At 31.2% G+C, this 25329-nt stretch overlaps 1 protein-coding gene across 6 annotated transcripts; it reads left to right on the top strand.

Moving 5' to 3' along the window:
- The first annotated feature begins 720 nt into the window (after positions 1-720).
- Positions 721-25209, top strand: LOC114194012 (calcium-transporting ATPase 9, plasma membrane-type). Of its 6 annotated transcripts, none has more exons than XM_028084038.1 (36): positions 721-972; positions 1071-1179; positions 1868-1960; positions 11442-11743; positions 12650-12766; positions 12851-12890; positions 13568-13683; positions 13772-13903; positions 14002-14091; positions 14757-14826; positions 15049-15119; positions 15217-15300; positions 15385-15462; positions 15541-15612; positions 16363-16446; positions 16557-16639; positions 16745-16853; positions 16961-17016; positions 17137-17179; positions 17260-17343; positions 17555-17692; positions 18026-18091; positions 18212-18310; positions 18501-18611; positions 18969-19136; positions 19359-19418; positions 19559-19723; positions 19956-20072; positions 21023-21121; positions 21442-21579; positions 22583-22683; positions 23177-23222; positions 23303-23434; positions 24183-24290; positions 24391-24482; positions 24686-25209. In XM_028084038.1, the coding sequence occupies exons 4-36, from the start codon at positions 11519-11521 to the stop codon at positions 24798-24800; spliced, it is 3309 nt and encodes a 1102-aa protein (XP_027939839.1). In that variant the 5' UTR covers positions 721-972; positions 1071-1179; positions 1868-1960; positions 11442-11518; the 3' UTR covers positions 24801-25209. The 6 variants fall into 6 exon arrangements, with proteins under 6 accessions (XP_027939839.1, XP_027939841.1, XP_027939840.1 ...); XM_028084040.1 differs by having other exon boundaries at positions 1865-1960; XM_028084039.1 differs by having other exon boundaries at positions 1862-1960.
- The last annotated feature ends 120 nt before the right edge of the window (positions 25210-25329 follow it).

Genomic DNA, 25329 nt, shown 5'->3' with positions numbered 1-25329 from the left:
TTCATCTATCCCTCTGGAATTCTAAACTTTACATTAAATCAAATCAATACATGCTAATATACATAAATATATACAATCAAAATCAATACAATTTAATAAACAATTAATAATTCTCCTTTTATAAAATAAAAATAAAATTATTGTAGCAGAATTGTTAAAAAATTTAAAATGACTAAATTGAAAACAACTATTACCACTCTCACGTGTCATGACGGTAAACTGCCACGTGATATAAAAATAACCTAACATGTGACAGATTATAATTTAAAAAAATAAAAAATAAAAAAAATTCTACAACTTGATTTGTGTCCTATCTAGAGTTAATTCTAACTTAACAAAAAATATCAAATTGAACTTTTTTAAATAATTAAAGTACTAAATTAAATCAACCAATAATAAAAGAATTAAATTAAATTAAATCAGAAAATCAGAGTATCAAATGAGTAATTATATTTTTTTATTCAATAAAATCATAAACCATCCCACTGCAATTCATCTATCCCTCTATGTGGAATTCTAAACTTTACATTAAATCAATACATGATAATATACATAAATATATATATATATATGTATAATCAAAATCAATACAACTTTAAAAAAATTAATAATTCTCTTTTTACAAAATAAAAAAAAAAATTATTGCAGCAGAATTGTACTTGCATCCATGTCAATTTTATATAATAGAGAACATAACAATAACATGTTTGGTTGGTGCATTAGTGTACCCCCACCATGATGCCTTAGGAAGTTTCCACGAAATTTCGTGTATACCTTCTTTCCAAACCTCACAAGTCTTCTTCTTTCTATCAGGTCAATCTTCTCATCCTTTTTTTCATCTCCAATGAAACCAAACAAAACACAACTACTGCATCTTGTCACCTTCTTCACACTTCACAAACTCATTCAATGGGATCTAAATCTCCTCTGCAGATTCCACATCCATTGCTGAATCTGCCTTCATGCACAATAGTACATCATCTTCTTTCTTATACTCTTCTTTTCAAGATTTTGTTTTCGACTTTTGCTGTTATCGTTTATGATGCTCTTCTACGCATTTTCCTTTACAGCAGAATCATCAGTTTTCCACGCCAAGACAAGTTTATTTCTGGTTTTGGCAGTGATAATATATATGAACTCCTTCTCTTATCCAGATTCATCATCGTTCTCACCCCACAGGTAATTATAACTGTTATAAAATTTCAAGAGTTTTTTCTTGTTGATGGTGATTTATTTCTCCCTTTGTAGATTCTATATTGTAAGCAATGTTTGGGCCTCATAGGAATAGGAATACACCATACTCAATTATATATATAGAGAAAAAGTGGTTATAAAGTAAATAGAATGACTTACTCTTAGTCTAAGTTTTTAGTTTAATTTTAAATTAATAGTTTAGATTGCTTAACATTAATTAGTGTATTGGATTTTTATTTAACGAAAGAAATAACATATTATATTATATTATATTATATAATATGTACCCAAAAAGAATAGGTATGAAAACACATACGGTAATTTTGGATAATATTATTTTAGAAAACTAAATTTTGACAATATCTAATTAGTTTTAAAATATACAAAAAAAAATGAAAAAGTATCTAAAAAATATCACCTCAATTAAAAAAAAAAATTATGAATAAACATATATTATAATTTTATGTCACATATGCAGATTTTTTACTTCCGTTACAAGTTTAGAAGTTTTTTCTGATTTTATACCAATAGACTTTAGAAGACGTAAGAAAATAAAAATTTTCTTTTAAGAGGTTATATCCACTAATAGAGCAACCTGTTTAACATTGAATATGTGTTGGAATAGAGTTTGACTCTAAACGTTGAGTATCTAAATTCACATTGAAAGAAGTAGGTGAAGAGTCGCATTGAAGTGTTGAAGATCCACGTATATCACAAATAAAGGGAAGGAGAAGAATATACAATGAAGAAAAAGTGACTCAAAATGGTAAATTTAAAAGTATTTTTGAAATATCACTCGATAAGTTATCAGTAAAAAAATATGAAAAATATGTCACAAATGTGAAAAATATGGTCAAAATAATAGAACTTCAAAAAAAATTATGGATAACAAAATATGGTTTATGTATGTTATATAAACAGAATATATATATATATATATATATATATATATATATATATATATATATATATATATATATATATATATATATATATATATATATATATTTTCCTTAATTATTGAAATTTGGTAGGTTTACATGTATTGTTTGAGTTATTACTCAGTAGTAGAAGAGTGAAGTAAATTATTCATTAAAGAATGATAACAAAAAATATCAGAAAAATTTGTGAGATGTGAATGAAAAAAATTATATAAAAAAAATTACTAAGTAAAGAAAAGGAAGATTATTTAACATGTTTCTTCCTTGAACCTTTTATTTTTCTATGTAATATAATATTGACTTAATTAATTATAAATTCTTGATAATTTTTGTGTATGCTCACTTAAGTTCTCTTAAATTCTTAATTTATTGAATGTTTATACAAAAAATTGAATTCTTGTCATTTAATTTTTCTGTTAACTCATGACATGAGTAGTGTTATCTAGCCTTGTCACTTAATTGTCGTCATATGTTATTCTATAATTTGTTTAATTTAAAAATTTATATTATAGTTTTATAATGTTATAATTTTATAAATTTATAAAATTATAACTGTGAGTTATATTACAATTTTGATGGTCAATTTCAACACCTACAGACTTTCTTTTCTTTTTTTAACCCATCGTCAATAAATCCTCGATCTTTTAAAAAAAAATCTTCAACCACCTTTTTGCCTCTCTACATTTTGTAGACATCTTTGACAACGCCTTTTAAGGTGAATTTCAACCAAACTTTTAATCCAAAACTCATGTTTCAACTCATCAACCTATCTTACAACAACTTTAGTAGAAAACACTTCAAAATATGCATCTCTCTAGTTAGACTTCATGTGCATTCACGTAACCCTACCTTAAGCTATTGTAAATTGTTCTTATCTGGTATACCTCATTGTGGAGGATACCAGTATCACTGAAGTTCTTCTTTTCACGATAAGATAAGAACTATGTTGAAACTTCATGTGCTTTTGTGAAACCAACTTTCTAGTTTTGTCTCCACATCCATGTTATGCAACACATGTGAATCATGAAGCTCAGATTTAATCCTTCGAAGTAGGAAATGCGAGAATGTTTTGAAGACTTTGAATGTTAAAAGTAATCACATTGTTCACGCTTTCCTCATGGTTGACATGTGCGACGATTTCGTTGAAAATTCTCTTAACCTTTCTAGAAATTTCTTTATCAATTCTCAGTCTAATGAGAGGTGATCTAGAACATTTGTGGTAAAAAATTATAGGTGAGATTGAGGATTATTGACGTTGGGTTGTAAAGAAAAGGAGGAATTGTAGTAATCGTAGAAAAATATAAATTTATAAATTTTGTTAAGTTATCAATAAACTACCAAAACTTATAGAGTTCAATTGAAAGTATTCATATTTATTATAAACTTAAACTTCATTGAGCCTAAAATTTTTAGTGTATTTCTTACATAATTGTATATTTTCAATATTTTGTTGCTTTCCATATTTCTTTTTAACATAAGTTATATAAATATGTATCAATGGGAAGAAGAGAAAAGAGAGAATATTGAATTGTAACATATGTTATTTGTGATATTTCAATTTAATAGAATAATTCTAATAAACAAAACATCACATAATTATAAATAATTAGAACACAAGACATAAAGTATAAAGGATTCCAACTTATACTGGAAAGGAAAATCAATGGCACAGAACAACGCCATGAACAAAATTTAAACACTAGAACAGTTGTTCAAAAGATATGCTCACATAGTAGGAAAAATAAAATAAAGCAGTTCTTAAAAGGTGCTCGAAGAGCTACAACAACCAAACTAAACAACTGCATCTCCACTATCTGCACAATCACCAGGAACTTCCACATCTATTCACACCAAATATTGGTGATCATCGCAAAAAGGAAAATCAAACAGAACACAAGGCAAAGAGAAAGAGTAAGCTAAAGGAAATAAAATATTTTTTAACATATAATTGAGCAAGCCATCTGACTCAATTATTTGGATACATATAATGATATCGGATTCACTAGATGTTTACACTTGTGGTGGTCTCTACTGCTCTGTAAAGCTATTGCCAATGGGTTTCACCCTATCACACACAATGTTAGTACATTATCATCTAGAGCCATTATCCTACCAAAGACTAGGATCTCTTTGTACTCTCACCACTTTAACTAGTATACTCTATGTGAGTCTGACTTATTTTTTAAAGTTTCATGATGCAACCTTGCTTGAATCCTTATATGATTATATACACTACAACACCACCATGAAATATCACCAAGAGTCTCATGAAATTACGTCTAACTCATTCCATATCCATATTTCTCACACCAAATCCACATGTTATCTCAAAACATCATAATCTCATGCCAATACATAATCAACCAACCCATTCATGATTCACTTCATACTAAGCACAACAATTTTAGTTCAAAATATCTCATACACAGGCACGACACTATACGTAATACATTTCAAAAAGCAAAACAACATATAACAACAAAAATCAATTTAGGAAATGCATCCTTGCACCAGTCTCGCTCAAGCTAAAAACCCTCGCTTAGGCGACAAAGTGTTCTCTCCTAAGTTAGGCATTCTTGCTTGGGTGAGAGCTCGAATAGTGAGTACTGCAAGGTTCCTACGGCGAGTTCTCGCTTAAGCGAGACCTCCTTGCCTGAGCGAGATTACTCTCGCTCAAAACTGGAGCTCGTCGCCCGAGTGACAACTCAAGTAGAAACCTGAGTGAGTTTATGTTATTCTCGCCTAGGCGTGGGTTACTGGCTTAGGCGAAAACAACAGGTTCCTCCCCCTGCTTTTGTATGCAACATAAGATATTCAAAACCAAACAACATTTCAAACATTTCCAGGCAACCAGAACAACAAGCAAATATCATAAACATGATTCACACCCCAAAAACATATAAGATACTTCAAAAATGTGAAATACACTAGCTTCCCTTACCTGAGTGGAGCTAAACTTAAGGAGGATAAAGGCCCTAGTGGGAAAGCACCTAAACCTGAAACATGATTTTTTGTATTTTGGGGTTCATTTGTTCTCAAATTTGTAAAAAGGGTCCGTTGAATATTTTTTTGCAAAATAGGGTTAAGTCGTCAACAGGTGAAGTCGTCCTCCACCCTATTGGTTTCCTTTTTTTATTTTTAAAAAGTGAAGTCGTATTATGAATGACCAGTTTCTATTCACGTAAAAAAGTAAAGTCGTCTTCGTACATGACGACTTCACTTTTTATTTTTTTAATTAAATACAATTTATATATATATATATAAAGCCCCTAAACCTGAACTGTGTTTCCTAAATGAATTTAATTTCATTCATGAATTTCCAGGCCATTATGGTTGGATATTTTTGTAAACCATTCCCGTGAGTACACTCCATCATAGAGAGAAAACATAAAACCACAATGTTATAAAAAAATATAAAACTTTAACGTTAAAAACAAACTTAATAAAAAAAACATGAAAAGTGAAGTCGTTATGTACGATGACGACTTCACTTTAATGTGAATAGAAACCGACCTTTCATAGTTCGACTTCACTTATTTTATTTTCTTTAAAAAAAAACAAACCGGCAGGGTGGAGGACGACTTCATGTGTAATGTCTTTCTCCACTCTGACGACTTAACCCTATTTTGCAAAAAAATATTCAACGGACCCTTTTTTACAAATTTGAGATCAAATGAATCCCAAAATATGAAAAAGCCCCTGAAACAACTTAAGGAGCTAGAAACAAAACATAAGGGAATGAAAAAAAATGAGACATTGACAATGATCACGTGAAACTAGAGCTTAGAAACAGAAACAAAACATAAGAAGGAACGAAGGTTTTGTTCAACTTACATGGAAAATGAACATGGAGGAGGAACGTTCAGTAAGCTCGGAGGGAAGTTTTGCAGTGCCCTAGCTTAACTTTTTGCTTCAAAGGAGAGGAAAGAGTTGGATGCATGAAAAAATAATAAAGTGCTAAATGGGAAAGATGAAAGGGGTGTCATAAAGTGGAAACAAATGAGCTGACTTAAGGCCTTTTACCAAGTTGGACCCAAAACTTAAAAACAGAAAGTGAGCTTTATGGAAAAAATTATCCAAACAGACAATTAAAATAATTTGTAAATATGTACTATTGTATTTTTCAAAATTCTCGTTTTTAATTTGTCCAATGGGTAACTTTAGTTTAGGAAAAAATTTACTATGTTTTTTTATAAAGAAATAATGTGCAAATATATCGAAAGTAGTTACTTTATTAATTAATTCATAACATCTAAAATAATTAATAATGAATATTGAATTATTATATTTACACTTTTTATTTTGATGAAAGGATACAAATATTTTTGTTATATATTTTTAACTATAAAAATTACTAAAAAAATGTTTTATAGTAAGTATTATTACAAAATATTTTATAATTTCAGTATAAACTTTAATAACATTTTTAATTTTTGTCTATATTTGTAACATCTCTATCGGTAAATATTTTCTACTAATTAAAGCATCACATAATTTGGATTAACCGGAAAATTTACATAAATATGCTCCATGCATTGCAATATTCTTCAATAATTTACATGAAAAAAAGGAAAATACTAAAATAATTAAAAGAGCAACTCAATGCAATATTAAGAATCTAACATAAGTATATTTTACTATTTGCGCCCCTCTTTTGACTATATCATTGTTTCACATCACATATATTCAACCTTTCAAAGACATTCTAACTTACAGAGACTTAATATATTAATTAAACTTTAGGACTATACAAATGTTATACTCATATTCCATTTTCATGATTTTCTTTGGCATCCCATGGTCATACCTCAGTCAAAATAGCCTAAGAGGGTAAATCATCCGTATGTAAGTTCAATCATGAAGATGACTTCACATGCGATGACCTCTTAATTCTTACTTTAAGTATTTTTCTCTATATGAGTTTAACACTTAGTAGAGTCAATATAGTCTTAATACATTTGGAGTGATAAGGCAGACTAATGGTTAGAAAGAAGGGAAGAGGGGGGAAATCGTGGGTTCGATCCCTCATATGGAGAAATAAGATTGGTTTGGTGGGGATCAGAAGGGATGATTTTTGTACATCAAGACACTCCCATTGATTTGTCTAATTGCTCCCATTCTTTTTATACTAAAACATAAGTTTATAACCCAAACCATATTTTTTAAACAGAACCTTTGGAGTATCTTAATATAAAGATATCTTGACACAAAAAGATTCATAAAATTACACAATTAATTCTTGAACCGATTCACTTAGAACCCGACTCGCTTGGGTTAAACTCGTGGTGAGTCGAGTTGACTCACCAATTCACAAGTAAAGGGTCACACAAGTCTTTTTTATTATGTTGGACTCTGCATTTGAGCCAGGTTAGGTTGCTTTTTTTAGCTAACACATTGGTAATTTGTATTTTTATGATTTTAGTTTGTATTTGAACTTTAACATCCTTTTGAATTGTATTTGAATTTTATTGAAGTTTATTTAGATTTTAATCATAATTATAATTTAGTATTTTTCAGACTGAAGAAAAAATGTATTTTTTTTAATTAAGTGAGCTAGTGAGTCAACCCGTTTCACCTACAAACCCGTGGTAAGTTGGGTCGGGTTCAAAATTTTTTGGCTCACTAATAAGTAAGCCGAGTTGGATTGACTCATTAAGTGGCCAACCCGTGGTGGGCGAGGTTATCCGTTTTGACAACTCTACTTCTAGCTTCCATTATCTTAAGCTAGACCCTTAATGTTATGTTTTTCCTACATAGCTTCATAGCATAAAATAACCCTATCTACATAAAGAAAAGCCAATCAACGATGTAAGCATGACTTTGTGATCACTAATAGATAAAACTTTGTTTGGAGTGTAGGAAATCCACACGCAACAGAAAATAGCCACATGCAACGAAAAAAAAGCCACATGTAAGACGAAAACCAGAATGATTGAAGAAAAAATGATAGAAATTAAACTTACTCTATTTTGAAATCCAATCGATCTAAAATAGTCCTTAACTTCCCAATTTCAAATGGTACGATCATAATTTAGAATAGATGTGGATTAGGAAGATAATTGAAAGTGAAAGGAAGATAAGGTTTGGCTAGAAAAAATTAAAACTGAGAAAAAGAACGTATGCTGAGACGTAAGTTTCTTTCTTCCTTCTCTCTCACCTAGTCTCCTTTTGAACTTAACAAGTTAAATCATGTAATTTGTCCCTATTTTTGTAGGAAAATTTCAAATCAATCCCTTTTTTATGCATCTCAATTTGTTTTCTATTTTGAAAAATTTGTTGCAATCAAGTCGTTTATGTGAGTACTGCACTAACAACATTAAATGAGTGTCACATGTTAGTTCACATTTTGTTTTAAAATTTTTTATTAATTAAAAATTATCACGTGTCAAACTAATGTGCCACATGACAATGACAATGTGATGTGATAGTACGTCAAGTGTCATTACCTCAGTCTCAAGTTGGTTTTTGTGTTTTTTATTTTGTCTCGAACCAGTCGCAATATTTTTATAATTAAACAATTTTGTCCCTCTTGAAATTGAAATCAAATTTATTTTTTCTAAAATGTCATACAATTTTTTAAATTGATATTTTGTTAAATACTTTCAACATGATTAAATTTATATTTTACAATAAATTTTATTAAAATTATTAATAAAAATTAATGTCAATAGAAAAAATTCAAAATTAATTTGAACTAACAAAAATATGATAAACTTTTTTATATCCATTGCATTTCATAAAATAGAATAAATTTATCAAAATTTTTAATTCTTTTAAATAATTGTATATTTTCAAATACGTAAAACTTAATAATTTATATAGAAACGGTTGAGTTGATTTAAAGATAAAACTTTTACAAATTAAAATATAAAAATTTGAAAATTATTTTAAATAATTTTATAACAATTTAAAACAAATAAATTTTAAAATAAAAAATATTTTTGAATAAAGTTCAATATAAAATATAAATAAATTTAATTTTGTTAAAAATATTTAATAAAAATATTTGTATAAAAATTATAAAAAAATTACACTTGTTTTTAATTTGGAAAGTAATGAAATAGCTTAAATTTAAAATAAATTGGTATTCAATTGAGACAAAATAAAAATACAAGAACTAAACTAAGACAATGATATTTGATATGACACTTGATATGACACTCACACATGACACTTATATGACACTCACACATGTCAGTGTCATGTTATATTGTCACTATCATATTGTCAGCTTGACTCGTGTCAACTTTTTTTTAAATAAAAATAAAATCATGAAGTGATATATGATACCTCTCTAACGTTATTAATTCAAATGATTTTATTATATTCAATTTCTTAAGAACTGAATTTGGACTTTCATAGAAAAAGATACCGATGTGAGATTTTCCTACAAAATGGAAACGGATGAGATCATTTAACCTATTTAATACTATTATTTCCCTTCATCAATGCTTTTTTTGTAACTTGGCAGAGAGAGATAAAAAATTAATTATGGGAAAATTACGTGAGTGGGAGGAGGGTTACAATTATCGTAAAATAAATGAAAGGTTTAATGAGTTTATTGATATCTACTTTTGTTTGATGTGTCAGTTTGGTCTCTACTGTTAAAAAATGTATTAATTACGTATCGGGATTTTAAAAAATATTTCAATTAGGTTATTTTCAATTTTTTGTTAACAATGTTAATGGCATACCATGTGTCAATATGTGATTTTTTTTCATTTTTTTTAATTTTTGTAAAAAATATTGTCATGTGTCAAGTCCTTGGTGCGACACACGACATTGTCATTGTAATGTGACAAGGTGGTGTTAGATGTCAACGTCACCAATGAGTGTCATTTTATTTTAATGTTTTCATTTCATTTCAATAGATTATCACATTACAACACTAAAAAAAAAATCAAAATAGATAATTGAAAGGTGATTAAAGTAGTGAGTTAAAAATAGGTCAAAAGAAGTGGGTTAAAATATCATTATCCTCCTATATATGTGTTTTTAATTCAATTTCGTCCATTTTTTTTCCAAAATAGAAAATTTTTGTGTCTCTTAAATTTGAGATGAAATTTATTATTTATATCTCTTATATTTTAATAATTTTTTAAAATATTTATAAGATTAATTTTTAATTTTTTATGCAATTAAATTAAAAAAGTTATCATTACAAATTAAAGTAAATGGCGTTTTATTGATTACTCATAATGAAAATCATTATAAAAAACTTTAATTTGGTTTGAGAACAAAAAAAAATTCTTCAAACACAAAATAAAAGTTTATTTTGGTTAATATTTTTTACATCAATTTATTTAAATAAACTTATTTGTCTAAATAAAATAATTATAAAACATAACTAAAAATATTAAAAAGTTTAATAAAAAATTAACTGTTGAAAAAAAATATAAAACTACAATTACATAATAATATACTTTTGTTTGTAAATATAAATATAAATATAAATTTTATTTATGTAAAGAAACTTATATAGTTATATCTTGTAAGTCCTTTCATATTTATTAATTAGTTTATTAACTAATTTATGAAGTTATATTATTCCAAATTTATGATCAACACGCTAACTTTACCTAAACATATCTTTAATGGTTAATTCTGGTTTAATTAGTCGAATTATATCCACTTTTATTTAGATGTGTTAGTTTGGTATTCGCTTTTAAAGAAGTGTTAATTGAGTCTCAACTTCTGAAAAGATGTCTTAATTAGGTCATTTTTAACAAAATTATTAACACATATTTAAAATGATTTATAAAATTAAGTATTGATATTTATATTAAAATTTAGTAGTAAAAGTGATGAATTAAGTTAATAACTTTAGTAATTTTTGTCAAAAATTAAGATTAGATTGACATATTTTTAAAATTTTTAAAAACGGATACCAAACTGGCATATCTAAACAAAAACGAGTAATATCCGACTGAATAAACCTTAACCGTAAGTATGACGCTTGTAATTTTCTCACTCATTTGTTCTGTATTTTGCACCCTGCCACATGACACCTCAGTTACAGAGTGAACACATGCATGTGCCGGTGAAGCTGGTTAGAAATTCTGTTATTTTTAGAAAAAATGAGAAGAGCAAGGAAGGATATTATTATTGTCCACAAAAAGATAACGAACCGTAGCGACACTGTAGCATGGCCACACAATAACACTGGACGCAGAATGCCCTCATAATTTTGTTATTTTGACGAATAATATATTTTGTTTTGAATTATTTTATTATTATTACGGATTATTATTTTCCTTTTCCTTTTGTTGACGTTTTGGTTGGAATTGATGCGTGTCTGTGGCCCAGCCCTTTGCATTTCCCACGCAGTGAGCATTTGAAATCGCTGTTGTGGTTTGGAGGACGCAAAGGCAGCAACCATCACCATGAATGGCCACGGCCACCATACCGTAAACATCGGTAACAGCAACAACAACCCTAACGACGACGGCGACGACAGCAACGCCTTCCATCCTCCCTCCTCCTCCGCCGACGGCGACGACAACAACAACCACCGTGAAGATGACGACGAAGAACTCGTGGATCCCGACGATCCTTTCGACATTACTCAAACGAAGAACGCCTCGCACGACACGCTTCGCCGTTGGAGAGTAATCATTCTCTTTCTATTTCATAATCTCTGTTATTCTGCTCTGCATTTTTGCCTCTGTTTTCTCATGCATCATCAATCAATTCAATAGTGCGCGTTTATTCACGGCATAAATCAACGTACATTTATGTTTATTTAAGTTAATATAGTAGTATGTGTAAATGTATGTATAGATACACGTCAAGTCGAGAATGAGAAATTTGTATCATTGGCGTAGTTGAAGTGTTTGAATAGCAGGATGCACGGCGTTCGATGCATCTCAATGTGACTGAAGGGAATTTGTGGATTGGTGTGGAATGTGGTTTTTAACGGGGATACAGAAGGAGATTGATGTTATGTTTGACTGGAAGTTAGAAAAAACACTTTTATCAATTTTGAATTCAGAGAAGAAGGAGGGGAATGTTTCTTTTTAGAATAAAAGTACTTTCAAAGTCTTTTAACTGCAATCTAAACAAGACTCGTCGGCACTCTTCTCAAATCAAACTCAATATTGTAATGTATGTTTTGTCCAAAATTTAAAATATGGAAAAAGAAAACCCAAACAAAATGTGTACTAATTATTATTATTAAAAATTGAAAGAATGAAAACTCTAGGATTCTTCTTCGGTGCATGCTGGAGGGTTAGCTTTCAGATTTAATTGATCATATTCAGAACGGCTAATTGAGGTATTCTTTAAGCAATAGTGGACAGCATCAAGCTATTCTCTTGTCATATTTAAATGAACATAGAAATTGCAGTTTTTGTTTCTGAATCGTATTTGTGGAGAATTTACCAATTGGTGCCATTTATGTAATTATTTTAAAATCTGGATTGTGGTTTAAGCTAGTCTAATTTTGACGAGGAGGATTAGTGTGGCATTGTATCTGCTTTTGCCAGGCATCTAACTGAAGTGTCATCCGTTTACAGCAAGCAGCGCTCGTGCTCAATGCGTCCAGGCGTTTTAGATATACTTTGGACTTGAAAAAGGAAGAAGAGAAAGAGCAAAAGAAACACTTGATTAGAGCCCATGCACAAGTCATAAGAGTAATATTCGAGACGACAAACGTGAACTAGTTCATTATTTCTATGTATCTTTGACTTTCCTAATCTGAGTTATTGTTTTATTAGGCAGCTCTGCTTTTCAGATTGGCCGGTGAACGTGAACTAGGTAAACTTACTAAGTTTTTCCTCTTCATCTTATAATGATTCTGATGAATGTCATCTTTGCTTTACATAAACTTTAGGAAATAAAGTTTTTGATTTGTCATTATCCTACCACCACTAACACATAATTAACAACATATCACATATTTGTGGCAATGGTAAGTTTATAATGTAAATGTAGATATCAATAGAAAGTAATCAGAGTGGTAAACTATTGGCACAAAATCTGAAAACGAGAAACAGTTTGGCATTGATGTTACAGTACTACACACGGAGCTAGTGGCAGATTATTGATAATGGTTAGGAAAATCATTAAAATATTTGTTTTTGTGTACCATCATTTAAATTTTCTGGTGTATCTGCTAAACTTAGACAGAAAATTTAACCGGGGAAAGTAATACTTTCGGCTAGAACTGTTCCAATCTAAATTGCCTTTCAATATCTAGTCCAACTTGGATTTCTTAATTCATTATTTATAAATCAATATGTATTTTGTAGCGTGAATCCTGGTTGAAGCCTTCAATTAATAATCGGCTTTTGGAATGTACAACCTTTGTTTTTTGTGAACTATAATAACAAATGCGCAAACTTCACGTGCTCAAAGATTATTACATTTCGAATTGCAAACTTCATTTCTAGTTACTTATCATGGTCTTTCAATATATATTTTGAATCATCCAGTGATAAGTTCAGCAGTGTCGCCCCCAACTCCAGCGGGTGATTATGATATCGGGCTCGAACAACTTGTTTCAATGTCTAAGGATCAGAATATTTCTGCTTTTCAGCAATATGGAGGGGCAAGTCTAAAAAACGTTTTGTTTGGTTGCTTATAGAAATGTTGAAGTTATGTGCTTTGCTAACACAATCTAGTGATATCTTATCCAGATTAGAGGCTTATCAAATTTAATAAAATCTAATCCGGATAAAGGTATTAGTGGAGATGACGCTGATCTGTCAAAAAGGAAAAATGCGTTTGGAACTAATACATATCCTCGGAAAAAGGGAAGAAGTTTCTGGGTATGTTCTTGATGACCTTATCACTCCACATATTTTTCTAAAATCATAATTGGTGAGTTAATTGTTATACTAGCATGAATTCTCTGTGATTGTTTCAGAGGTTTTTATGGGAAGCTTGGCAAGATTTGACTCTCATAATATTGATAATAGCTGCTGCGGTGTCATTGGTACTCGGAATAAAAACAGAGGTGCAATCAGCTCTCATAATTGCTAATATATTTCATACTTATGTTTTACTGAACCGCTGGCTTTTGCCTTTCTTTATAGAAGATATATTTCAAAAAATACTAAGATAAACCTACGGGGTTGAATTTGATTTGAATAATTTCTTTCAGACGAGGAATTGTTTCACAGGATCAGGAACACTGAGATTCGATAATACTAAGAAAATAACTTGTGGGAATTATTTCTTAACAATCTACTATTTCTTCAGTAACAACATAAATGTGATGTTTTAATCAAAAATTAAAATAGAAGTGTAATACTAGGTTTTTCTGGAAATATATATTTCAGAGCTATTGCTGGCCTGCATCATTAATTTTATATTATTGATACTTGAGTACATCATACAGGATAAAATAAAATGAAATCACCATGTCCCATTTACATACAGTCAATATTCACTTCATGATGTCTTATGGTGTTTTCTGACATTACTAAATTTTAACAGTTTACCCTTTGCGTTTTATTTTGGGACCCCTCTGTTCTATTTATATGCCTGTTGATACATGGTGCTTGGTACTGACCCTTGTGATTATTCATGTTAGTTGAATATATTTGTTGGGTATTTTCTATGAATTGGCAAAGTCATCTTTCTCGAAAGTTTATCCTTCCCTTTATTTGTAATTGATAGGGTTTGGCTGAAGGATGGTATGATGGGGGAAGCATTGCTTTTGCAGTTTTGCTTGTCATTGTAGTTACAGGTATTTCATATTGCATATATTATATAAATTTTTTAGATAAATAATCAATGAAATTTCCTTCCATCAAAATATCTATCCATGTCTATAGGGGAGATATGTCGAAACTTGGCCCGTGACCAAAGTTATATACTCTTTCTGGAATATTAGTCACTCTACTACAAGCTGTATCAATTCATTTCGAAGACTGAATTTATGCTATTGCTTTTCCTTTTTGTCTATCAGCTGTCAGCGATTATAGGCAATCTCTGCAGTTTCAGAATTTGAATTCAGAAAAACAAAACATACAATTGGAGGTGTGTAACATTGTATTAGTTGAACTTAATGTGTAAGATTCTATTATTAGAAATTAACATTGGGCAACTATATTTTATTGTATTGAACTTGTTACAGGTTATTAGAGGTGGGAGAACAATTAAAATGTCGATATTTGATATTGTTGTTGGTGATGTTGTACCCCTTAAAATAGGAGATCAGGTGAGCTTGTCTGGTACTTTTGAGTTTTTTCTGGAAATTGAGCAGTTTTCTTTGTTCACTGATTATACTATATGCCATACTCAGGTTCCTGCTGATGGAGTACTAATCACGGGCCATTCACTTGCAATTGATGAATCCAGTATGACTGGTGAAAGCAAGATCGTATGTTTTATTTACTTTTATTAATCAGATTTTTGGTTATTAATTCTTATGACTTTTAATGAAATTAGTGTTGTGTAGGTTCATAAAGATCACAAATCACCATTTTTGATGTCTGGTTGCAAAGTAGCGGATGGAGTTGGTGTTATGCTGGTATGGCATGATATTTTATCATCTTATGCTTTTGTTAATACGAAAAATGCTATATGGTGTATAAATGTATTTTGTGAAACAACTCACAGAAAGAAAAATTAAAACAGTTAGTTGCATTTTGGAACATTTACCTTTCAATCTTGCTTCTCTCCCCCCCCCCCCCCCCAACTATGATTGGTTATTTGGGATTTATAACTGTTTTTCACAAGAAATTTCTTAATAAAATAGATACTATTGTTGACAAAAAATTATTTAGGGTTTTGAATTGTTTTAGTGCATAAAGCTCTGGCTTATGAAGTTTGTTGCATTATGGTTCTAGGCACAAAATTAGAATTGGTGTTCATGTACATAGGGGATCCATTCCCTTGTCAATCAATTAAAATATTTTGAACTGGATAGCTTAATCCTATCTCTTTTTCAGATTGGAAATGTGAAATTATTTTTTCGTTTGTAATAATAAACTGCCTTTACTATACTATTTTTTCGATGAGTTATTCTTTTTAATTATTAATTATAATAATTTACATGTGTCTTTCTAATGCTATGAATTTGATTCTTTCAACAATTATTTTTGTTGAATTTTTATTATCATTCTGGTCTTCATTGTCGTTAACTGGCGTTCTTCTTCTCCATGCAAAAGTGCCCAAAATACTCCTGTGTTGTTATGCTTGTAGTGATCTTTAAAGAAATAAATCAAGTATACAGAATGCCACCACTAGAAGTCACATTTTAGACTGCCATTCGTTGTAGGTAACTGGCGTTGGTATAAATACCGAATGGGGATTGTTGATGGCAAGTATCTCAGAGGACAATGGAGAAGAAACTCCGTTACAGGTTCCCCCTATTCCCTCCAAAACAAAAAAAAAGGAAGGCTGTTACTTTAGCTGTAGCTTAATGGAAACATATATGTTAAAAGTGCGATTGCTTTATTTGATATGTAATAGGTACGCTTGAATGGAGTAGCAACTTTTATTGGTGTAGTTGGGCTTAGTGTAGCTGTTTTAGTGCTTGCTGTCCTATTGGGAAGGTAATCTAGAATTGCTCTATATTTTCTTTTCCTTTTTTATGTTTTAACTCATGAAACCGGTTTTGTACCTTTTTGAAATGCTATATTTTGACTCTGAAATTGTAGATACTTTTCCGGCCATACCAAAGATGTAGATGGACAAGTTGAATTTGTTGCCGGAAAGACTAGTGCCAGCAATGCAGTAGATGGGGTCATCAAAATTTTTACCATTGCAGTAAGTGCGAGTTTTGAAGTATTTTACACACACACACACACACACACACATATATATATATATATATATATATTTTAGTAGTTTATAACCAAATACATGCCGTGCAGGTCACAATTGTGGTTGTTGCAGTGCCTGAAGGTCTACCTTTGGCAGTTACCTTAACGTAAGTACAAGTGCCTAGTTTATTTCATATTTTCGTTATGCAACACAGATATGGCCAAAACTGGGCCACTGATATTATTTGCTTCTAATGTGGGTTATTCCTGTGCCTCTTTCACACTAGCTTGGCATACTCAATGCGGAAAATGATGGCTGACAAGGCCTTGGTAAGTACCATTTTACGCATCAGTCTTTTATGTTATTTTTAGTTGTAAAGCATCATCTTTGGCAACCAAAAAATGTGCAGGTACGGCGGCTATCCGCCTGTGAAACTATGGGCTCTGCCACAACAATTTGCAGTGATAAGACTGGAACATTGACCTTAAATCAGGTGAGTTTCATTATATGAGGCTTGGACAATCTAGAGGGAATTATGACTACAGCTTTTAATTTATGTATAATCTCTGAATAAAAAAATATCCCATTTTGATTTTCACATTTTTTTAGCCTATTATTTTATGCTTTAACCGTTAAGTATAAAAAATATCTTCATTTAATTTGAATACTTAAATTACTATGATGTTTACTTTATGACATTACAGATGACTGTAGTTGAGGCATATGTTGGGAGCACAAAAGCAAATCCACCAGACGACTCATCAAAGTTGCATACAAAAGCTTTGTCTCTGATAAATGAGGGCATTGCACAGAATACAACCGGAAATGTTTTTGTTCCCAAGGTTTACCTTTTATACATGATTTGAACAATTGTAACTCGAATTCCCTTTTATGATTTGCAGTGCTAAATTAACTCAAGGATTTGTTCATGGTCTTGATTGGATTTTTATTTAGGAGGAAGAGTACTTTGTTAATTGGTTTTTTATTTACGGGTATGCGATTATGCTGGTCTTGTTGTCAATGTTAGTGGCATAAAAACTAATAGAAAATTCTTTATTAACCTATTATCTTCCTCTTTAAATGTCACTACCATCGTTCTAACTTTATGAAAACTTCGGATTACTATTTCTTGTGCCTACAAAGAATTAAATTTGCTGCTGTATTTGATTTGGTAGGACGGTGGAGAGACAGAGGTGACTGGATCTCCTACAGAAAAGGCAATTCTTTCATGGGCATTAAAGGTAGTGCCCATACTGATTTTTTTTTTTTTTTTTTTTGTGTATTATGTTTTTCTTGATCACTCCCCCCCACCCTCCTTCTAATCTGTTGATTTTGATGATGAACTAATTTGAATTTGGCAGCTGGGAATGAATTTTGATGTTACCAGATCAAATTCAAAAGTTCTCCATGTGTTCCCCTTCAATTCTGAGAAAAAGCGAGGTGGTGTTGCTTTGAAGCTGGTAATCATTTGACAAAAATATTTAATGATGCACCTTCTCATTTGGAGCAATCTGTGAACTAGCTCAAGATATTTATTCATCCATGTGTTTCAATTCGTAACATGCATGGTTGCATGTTTCATTCATTTACATTAATTTTCTAGGGTCTTTTCTACGCTAATCAGATATACTTATGTAATTTTCGTGTCAGGGGGGTTCTGAAGTACATATACATTGGAAAGGAGCTGCAGAGATAGTTCTTGGAGCATGCACTCAATATCTTGATTCAGATGGTCAATTGCAATCCATTGAAGAGAAGAAGGTTAGTAAATGTAGTTTGAGGTCCTAGAGAGTTTACTTTCTCAAAAAAAAAAAAGTCCTACAGAGTTTTCCTGATGGAATGAAATTCATTAAGTTAAACATTGGAGATGTAATTTCTTTTGGTTTATAAACGATCAGAAATGAAGGAAAAATACATGGACTAAGGTTACCACCATATCTATTTTTCTTATCAATGTGATTATAGTGTCATTTGAAATTACTCTGATGTAGAATAAAGCCATTATGTAATATGGTAATATAGCCCTTGACCTGAAAAATTATCACAACAGTGAGCAGGTGACCATTTTTTTGGCAATTTCCTAACTATTTTGATATATTTTTTAAAATCCCTTTGCAGGTTTTTTTCAAGCAATCTATTGATGACATGGCTGCTCGCAGCTTGCGTTGTGTAGCCATTGCATACAGGTCATATGAACTAGACAAAGTTCCATCTAGTGAACAGGACTTAGACCAATGGTCCTTACCGGAACATGAACTTGTTTTGCTTGCTATTGTTGGAATAAAGGTAAACTGCAAGGGTAGATTTCTTGGTTCATTGTCTTGACACGTCTCATTACTGCCATTTTATGTACAAATGAGTTGCATTCTGGCATATTCATAGTTATATTCTTAAACCCCTAATCCTACTATTTGTTGCTGAGATTAGAGATGGCTTGGTCCTTATCGCGTTCAAATTACCCTGCAATCCTTTATTCTTTATTAAGTTAAAACTAATCTGTATCTTCAGGATCCTTGTCGCCCTGGTGTCAAAGATGCTGTAAGACTTTGCTCTGATGCCGGTGTTAAGGTAATGCGTTTTATGTTTGTTGGTTATGGTTTAGGCGTGCTGTGTCATATTGATTGTAATTTTTTTCTTTACTATGGCAAGGGTGTTACCCCAAAATGTAATATGGGAACCCAACACATTCTGTCGTTTCGATTTTACAGGTACGCATGGTTACCGGAGACAACCTCCAAACAGCTAAGGCAATAGCTTTGGAGTGTGGAATACTGGCTTCAAGTGAAGAAGCCGTTGAGCCAACTATAATTGAAGGAAAGAAATTCCGTGAACTATCTGAAAAGGAAAGAGAAGATTATGCCAAGAAAATAACTGTATGTTTCTTTCATTGTGATTTCTACTTCTGTTTTTGGTGTATTCACTTTTTTGGGTGGATGTTGTGATTTTTTTTGTTATATGCATTATCTGATATTGATAGATGGATTTTTTTGTCCTCCATTTTTAATCTTGTACAAGGAAATGCTGTTGTGTTAAGAACTCTAGCCACAGATTACATCCGACTTAATTATGTAATTTTCTTCTGACTATTAAAATGAATAATTATAGGTCATGGGGAGGTCTTCTCCTACTGACAAGCTTTTGCTTGTGCAAGCCCTACGTAAAGGAGGGGAAGTTGTTGCTGTCACAGGAGACGGTACCAATGATGCTCCTGCACTTCATGAGGTCTGTCACTTTCTTTGGATGCATCCCTTTGACTGAAAACCATATATATTTCACTGTGAACACATTTGAACATTATGTCATGGAGCATCCGTATATGATTGGCATGACTTGCATAAACTTTTCTCGTTAAAATTCTTCTGATAGACATGAAATTCTTTAGTAGGGAGTTTTTCTAATGTATTCACGTAGGATTTATGTAGTTGCAGTTGAATGCCAAAAGCCTAATGAATGTCAAAAGTTTGCTGCTATCAACACCATTCCGGATGTAACAATAATTACTTCCGATATAACTTTTGGAATACAAATGCAATCAGTGGTGATTTGAGATATTTTTTCTATGAACAAAAAGCTTTTTCTATCATGAAAACAATAGCTGCTGCCTTCTAATAGTACATTCTAAAAATAAACCAGCTTAATGTGCTTGAATAACATTTGAAAAGTTGGAGAGAGGAGGAAGAAATGAAGAGAGAATGGAGAAAAGGCCAGTCTCATTGTGTGCTTTTTAAGGAAATATTAAGGGCTGTTTGGTTTAATAAAATGTTTTCTTCTTTCATTTCTTGATTTCACAAATAGTTTTTTGCATATATTTGAAAACAAAATTAACTACTAAGTGAAAATAAGTTGATACTGTTGTAATATTTTATGAAAAAGGAAGTAAAAACAGAAAATGTTTTCTAAAACCGAAAGAATGCCATTATTTGTCAGCGAAGTGTTTTTCTCCGCAAGAGCATTAAGTTGAATGCATTTCTTTCTCGTTTTTTGGCCTTAAATTTAATGCATTTCTAGCAACATATTTGTTACAATTAACATAGAGATGCCTTGGATAATTCCTGTGCCGTAGTTTTCTTCGTGCTTGTTGTGCCTCCATTTCTTATTATTAAAATAATTCCTGTTAACTAAAAAAAACCTTGTTATCGTTAATCTCGTGCTTTACTATTTTGTATTTTTAGGCAGACATTGGTCTTTCTATGGGCATCCAAGGAACTGAAGTTGCAAAAGAAAGCTCAGATATTATAATCCTAGATGATAACTTTGCATCAGTAGTAAAGGTAGGTGTTCTCTTTAATATATTCACAGGCTTTGGTATGGTACTGTCTTATTTTTCCCGCGACTTTGCCTAGTAATTACATAATATATTCTAGAGAAAGTTATTTCTTTTTCGTTTGCCATTGTTTTGTTTTGTTAGGCTTTTATTTTGACATTTTCCTTTTTGGCCCTTCTGACTTAAACCAAGTGGCTATGAATTTAGCATGGCTGAGAAACAAGCAATTTTGTTACTTAAGGAGTGATTTATTTCACCAAGATACAGGTGTCCAATGGATTGGTCAGCCTATACTTTGTGTATGAGTCTATTTCATTTTTTGTACAGGTTGTCCGCTGGGGTCGCTCTGTATATGCAAATATTCAAAAATTTATTCAGTTCCAGCTTACAGTTAATGTTGCTGCTCTTGTAATAAATGTTGTGGCAGCCATAACTTCTGGCGATGTTCCTCTCAATGCAGTACAAGTACGTATCTCCTCATCTCTCTTTTTCAGTCACCTACATTTACACCCTAATCTCTGCTTGGATGAGGTGTCAAACAGAGAGGAAAAGAAAAAGAAAATAATACAGGTGTATAAATTGAAGGAAAATAAAACAGAAAAGATATGTTGTTTGGACAACATAAAAATTAGAAGAAATGAAGAAAAATTTCTGTGCTTGTTTGAATGAAAGATAAAGTGTGAAAAAGTAGAGGCATGGTATAAAAGGTTCTTTTAAACTAATTAAAATAATTATATATTACTTAAAAATGTAAATTTTATTATTCTTTTTTTCTTAATATAAGATTATTCATTGCTTTTTGTCAAAAAAATATTTTAAACAGTTTAAAAAAATGCAGACCTAATAAAGCGGAAAGAAGGTGAAAAATAATACGCAATCCAATCAAGATTTGGACCGCAGCCTAAATCTTGAGGCAATGAAATTGCGGGCCCTTCTTTATCTTATCAAATATAAACAAGCCTTCCTGATTTTCTTTAATTTATTGTAATATAATATTTGTAAGATGTACACCGAGCGGATTGAGCTTGCTTCAAAGTTATTGTTTTGGATGGGCTGCCAACCACGATGATGAGTAGAAGTAGCTTATTCCTTTTTGTTTAGTTCGCCTAGGTGAATTATATTTCTCATGGGTTTAGTGTTTGTCATCAAGAAATAAGACTGATGAGAGCAGCATATTAGATGCATGTTTAAATTAAACTTTGTAAATATAAGTTTGCATTAAAAGTATGTCGATAAAATATTTAATTGGATACTAACAATCAAAAATACTTTTACTTATCTTTCTTTTGTAAATATACAAACTAAAAGTATTTTTACTTTAAAAGCAGCTCATTTGTTGTCTCTGACCGAAAGTTTTGCTCCAAATGTACGTTTGACGTTCCCTAAGCAGATCCCAAATATCCTAAAATCGTTGTCAATGAAAAAATGTTGTAATTTTGGTTTTTGATGTACATGCTCTTTGGTGCAGCTTTTGTGGGTCAACCTTATCATGGATACACTTGGGGCGCTTGCACTGGCTACTGAACCGCCAACAGACAGCCTAATGCGCAGATCACCAGTTGGCCGAAGGTTTGGATTTATTTGCTTTCTCATTCAGCAGTTTAATATTTTAGTACTCTATCACTTGATGCTGGCACGGTCTATAGGAACAGGTTTTCTGATTTTCTTATGCATAATTTCAACGAGAAAGGCATAACATACTGTTGGCTTGAGTCACGTTCTACAATTTTTTTACGATGATGTTTTCATTTTCAACTTAATTTAAATTTCACATAAAAATCTATTTTCTGCTGTAACATAAGGATACAATGGAAGAGGATAAAGTGCGGGGTAGCACTTCAGAGGATAAAGTGCAATTCTAACTAATTACAATTGCCATAATTTAAATTAAATACAAAATTGACGAGAATGATATAGATTAACTCAACAGAACTGGGAAGTGTGGGAATAATTTCGTAAAACTTGTGGCATTGGAGAAGTTTGAGGCTCTTGCGTGCTGTAGTAGATGTTGGTTTTAAGTTAAAATACACGTTTTGACTATGAACTTATGTTTGGCTTTCAGAGAACCTCTTATAACAAATATCATGTGGAGAAACCTGATTGTACAGGTAAATTAAATTAGTTCATTCTATGGAGAGATTTATTAATTTAGGTCCTATTTTCTAATGGCTTTTATTTATCATCGTAGGCTGCCTATCAAATCACAGTTCTTCTCGTTCTTAATTTCCATGGTGAAAGTATTCTACCCAAACAAGATACTAGAGCTGATTCCTTTAATGTGAAGAATACTTTAATATTCAACGCGTTCGTCCTGTGCCAAGTAAGTGATTTTAAAATGAGATATTACGCTTGTCTTTGTCTCTGAAGAATTACTTTTACCCCTTTCTTTTCCTTTTATATATTTTTTATACTTTGCTTGTTGAATTTTTCCGTTGTCGATGGACTGAACCCCTTTATTCTCGTTAGTTAATCTGCGATCTCTTGTAATTTTACTTTCAAAGAAAAGGATTGTTTTCATTTGTGATTTTAGAATTTCAAGATGGTATTAAATACTATTTTTTTCAATTATGTCCTTATAGGAAAAGAGAAAAATATTATGTAAAATTTAGTTATAAACAAGAGAGATAGATGACATGCCAAAAGATGAATTACTTGTTGAATTTATTACAATCTCAAATGTCCGATATTGAAAAGAAGGGTGTACTAGAAAACTATTGTTGTTCTAGTATTTTTTCTTTTCAAAAGATTAAGGTTTTACAAAATTCAAGTTTCGTAATTTTTTTTCATGCATACCCTTGATTAAAATAATTAGATTAAACTGGACTTCAAATCTATTTGAAAAGCACTTCAATAATGATTTTAGATAAATGTGTTAAGCTTTCAGTTCGTTTGCAGAAACCAAGTGCCATGTTCAATTATTGAATGTGTAGAACAGTGGCCATGTTCAATTATTGAATGTGTAGAACAGTGGAGTGATGTGTTTAAAAGTACTATACTGATGGGAAGACTTTTTAATTTACTAATTCGGCCAATTCTTATGAAACAATTTAAATTGTTTCAAATTACAGTTATTCAATGAATTCAATGCTCGGAAACCCGAGGAAATGAATGTTTTCCTTGGAGTGACAAAGAACAAACTTTTCATGGGAATTGTTGGAGTAACCTTTATACTTCAGGTGAATAACCATCTCTGCTGTATTGTATTCTTAATTATTATTATTATTATTATTATTTCTTAACATTTGTTTGCTCTCTCACTCTACTTCAAATTGTTAGATAATCATCATCGAGTTCCTTGGAAAGTTCACCACAACAGTGAGGCTTGATTGGAAGCTGTGGCTTGCTTCCCTTGTTATTGGCTTTGTCAGGTTAGTGCCAATGAATCATGCATTCTCGCTCTTTGGTCATTGTTCACATTTCAAGACCTCTGTATGATTCATCATACAACACTACCACTATATTATTGAATTCTTGCTTAAACATATTTTAGCTTCGCTGTATGATTCAAACACAAGCTTCTGCATTTTGCAACAAATCTTATCTCATAGTTATTGCTTTTTGCATCTTCCAGCTGGCCCCTTGCCATAGCTGGAAAATTCATTCCAGTTCCCAAAACACCATTGGCTCGTTACTTGAAGAAGCCACTAATGAAATTAAGAAGGTCTAGATCTCGTGCTGCACAATAGGCACCGCTTCCTGCAGGGGATAACCATATTAAGCTAACTTCACACCAGCTACAATATACAGTATATTATAACTACATATTGCTGAATCAACCTTCTACAAATCCAATGTAATGTATATTTACTCAATAAATCCCGAAGGGGTTTAAGCATAAAGCAATCATTAAGTGATTCCTTTTACTTTTAACTTCATTTCACTTTTTTAAGTTTTTGGTTCAAATGTACATTGTAGCATCTCTAGATACTGTTAGAGTTGCCGCTATAAACGCTCTCAACCTGACTTTATAGCAGTGGCAAGATTCGATTCCGCATACAGCGAGAGGAAATAATAGCATACTTAGGCTTTTAGCCTGTTCATATACATTTTGTTGTTAGTATGATTTCTTCTATACAAAATTTTACAATGCAAAAACTGACTCATTGAGTTAATGTTCCTCCAATTATTCCCATTCTTTTTCAGTACTTTCATAATATAAGTAGTTTTTTGTTTCATATATATCACGTAAACTTAAATTAATATGACCTCTGCAAT

This window comes from Vigna unguiculata, chromosome 8 (assembly GCF_004118075.2).
Source record: "Vigna unguiculata cultivar IT97K-499-35 chromosome 8, ASM411807v1, whole genome shotgun sequence".
Taxonomy (NCBI): domain Eukaryota; kingdom Viridiplantae; phylum Streptophyta; class Magnoliopsida; order Fabales; family Fabaceae; genus Vigna; species Vigna unguiculata.
The sequence above is the reverse complement of the archived record's forward strand: the minus strand, read 5'-3'. Positions and strand labels throughout refer to the sequence as shown.

What these genes read in the sequence shown, in the direction of transcription:
- LOC114194012 (XM_028084036.1), top strand. Translation starts at nt 11,519, where the DNA reads ATGAATGGCCACGGCCACCATACCGTAAACATCGGTAACAGCAACAAC. An exon ending in ACTTTGCATCAGTAGTAAAG is followed by an intron (nt 21,122 to 21,441) that starts GTAGGTGTTCTC and finishes TTTTTTGTACAG; the next exon opens with GTTGTCCGCTGGGGTCGCTC. An exon ending in TTCCTCTCAATGCAGTACAA is followed by an intron (nt 21,580 to 22,582) that starts GTACGTATCTCC and finishes TCTTTGGTGCAG; the next exon opens with CTTTTGTGGGTCAACCTTAT.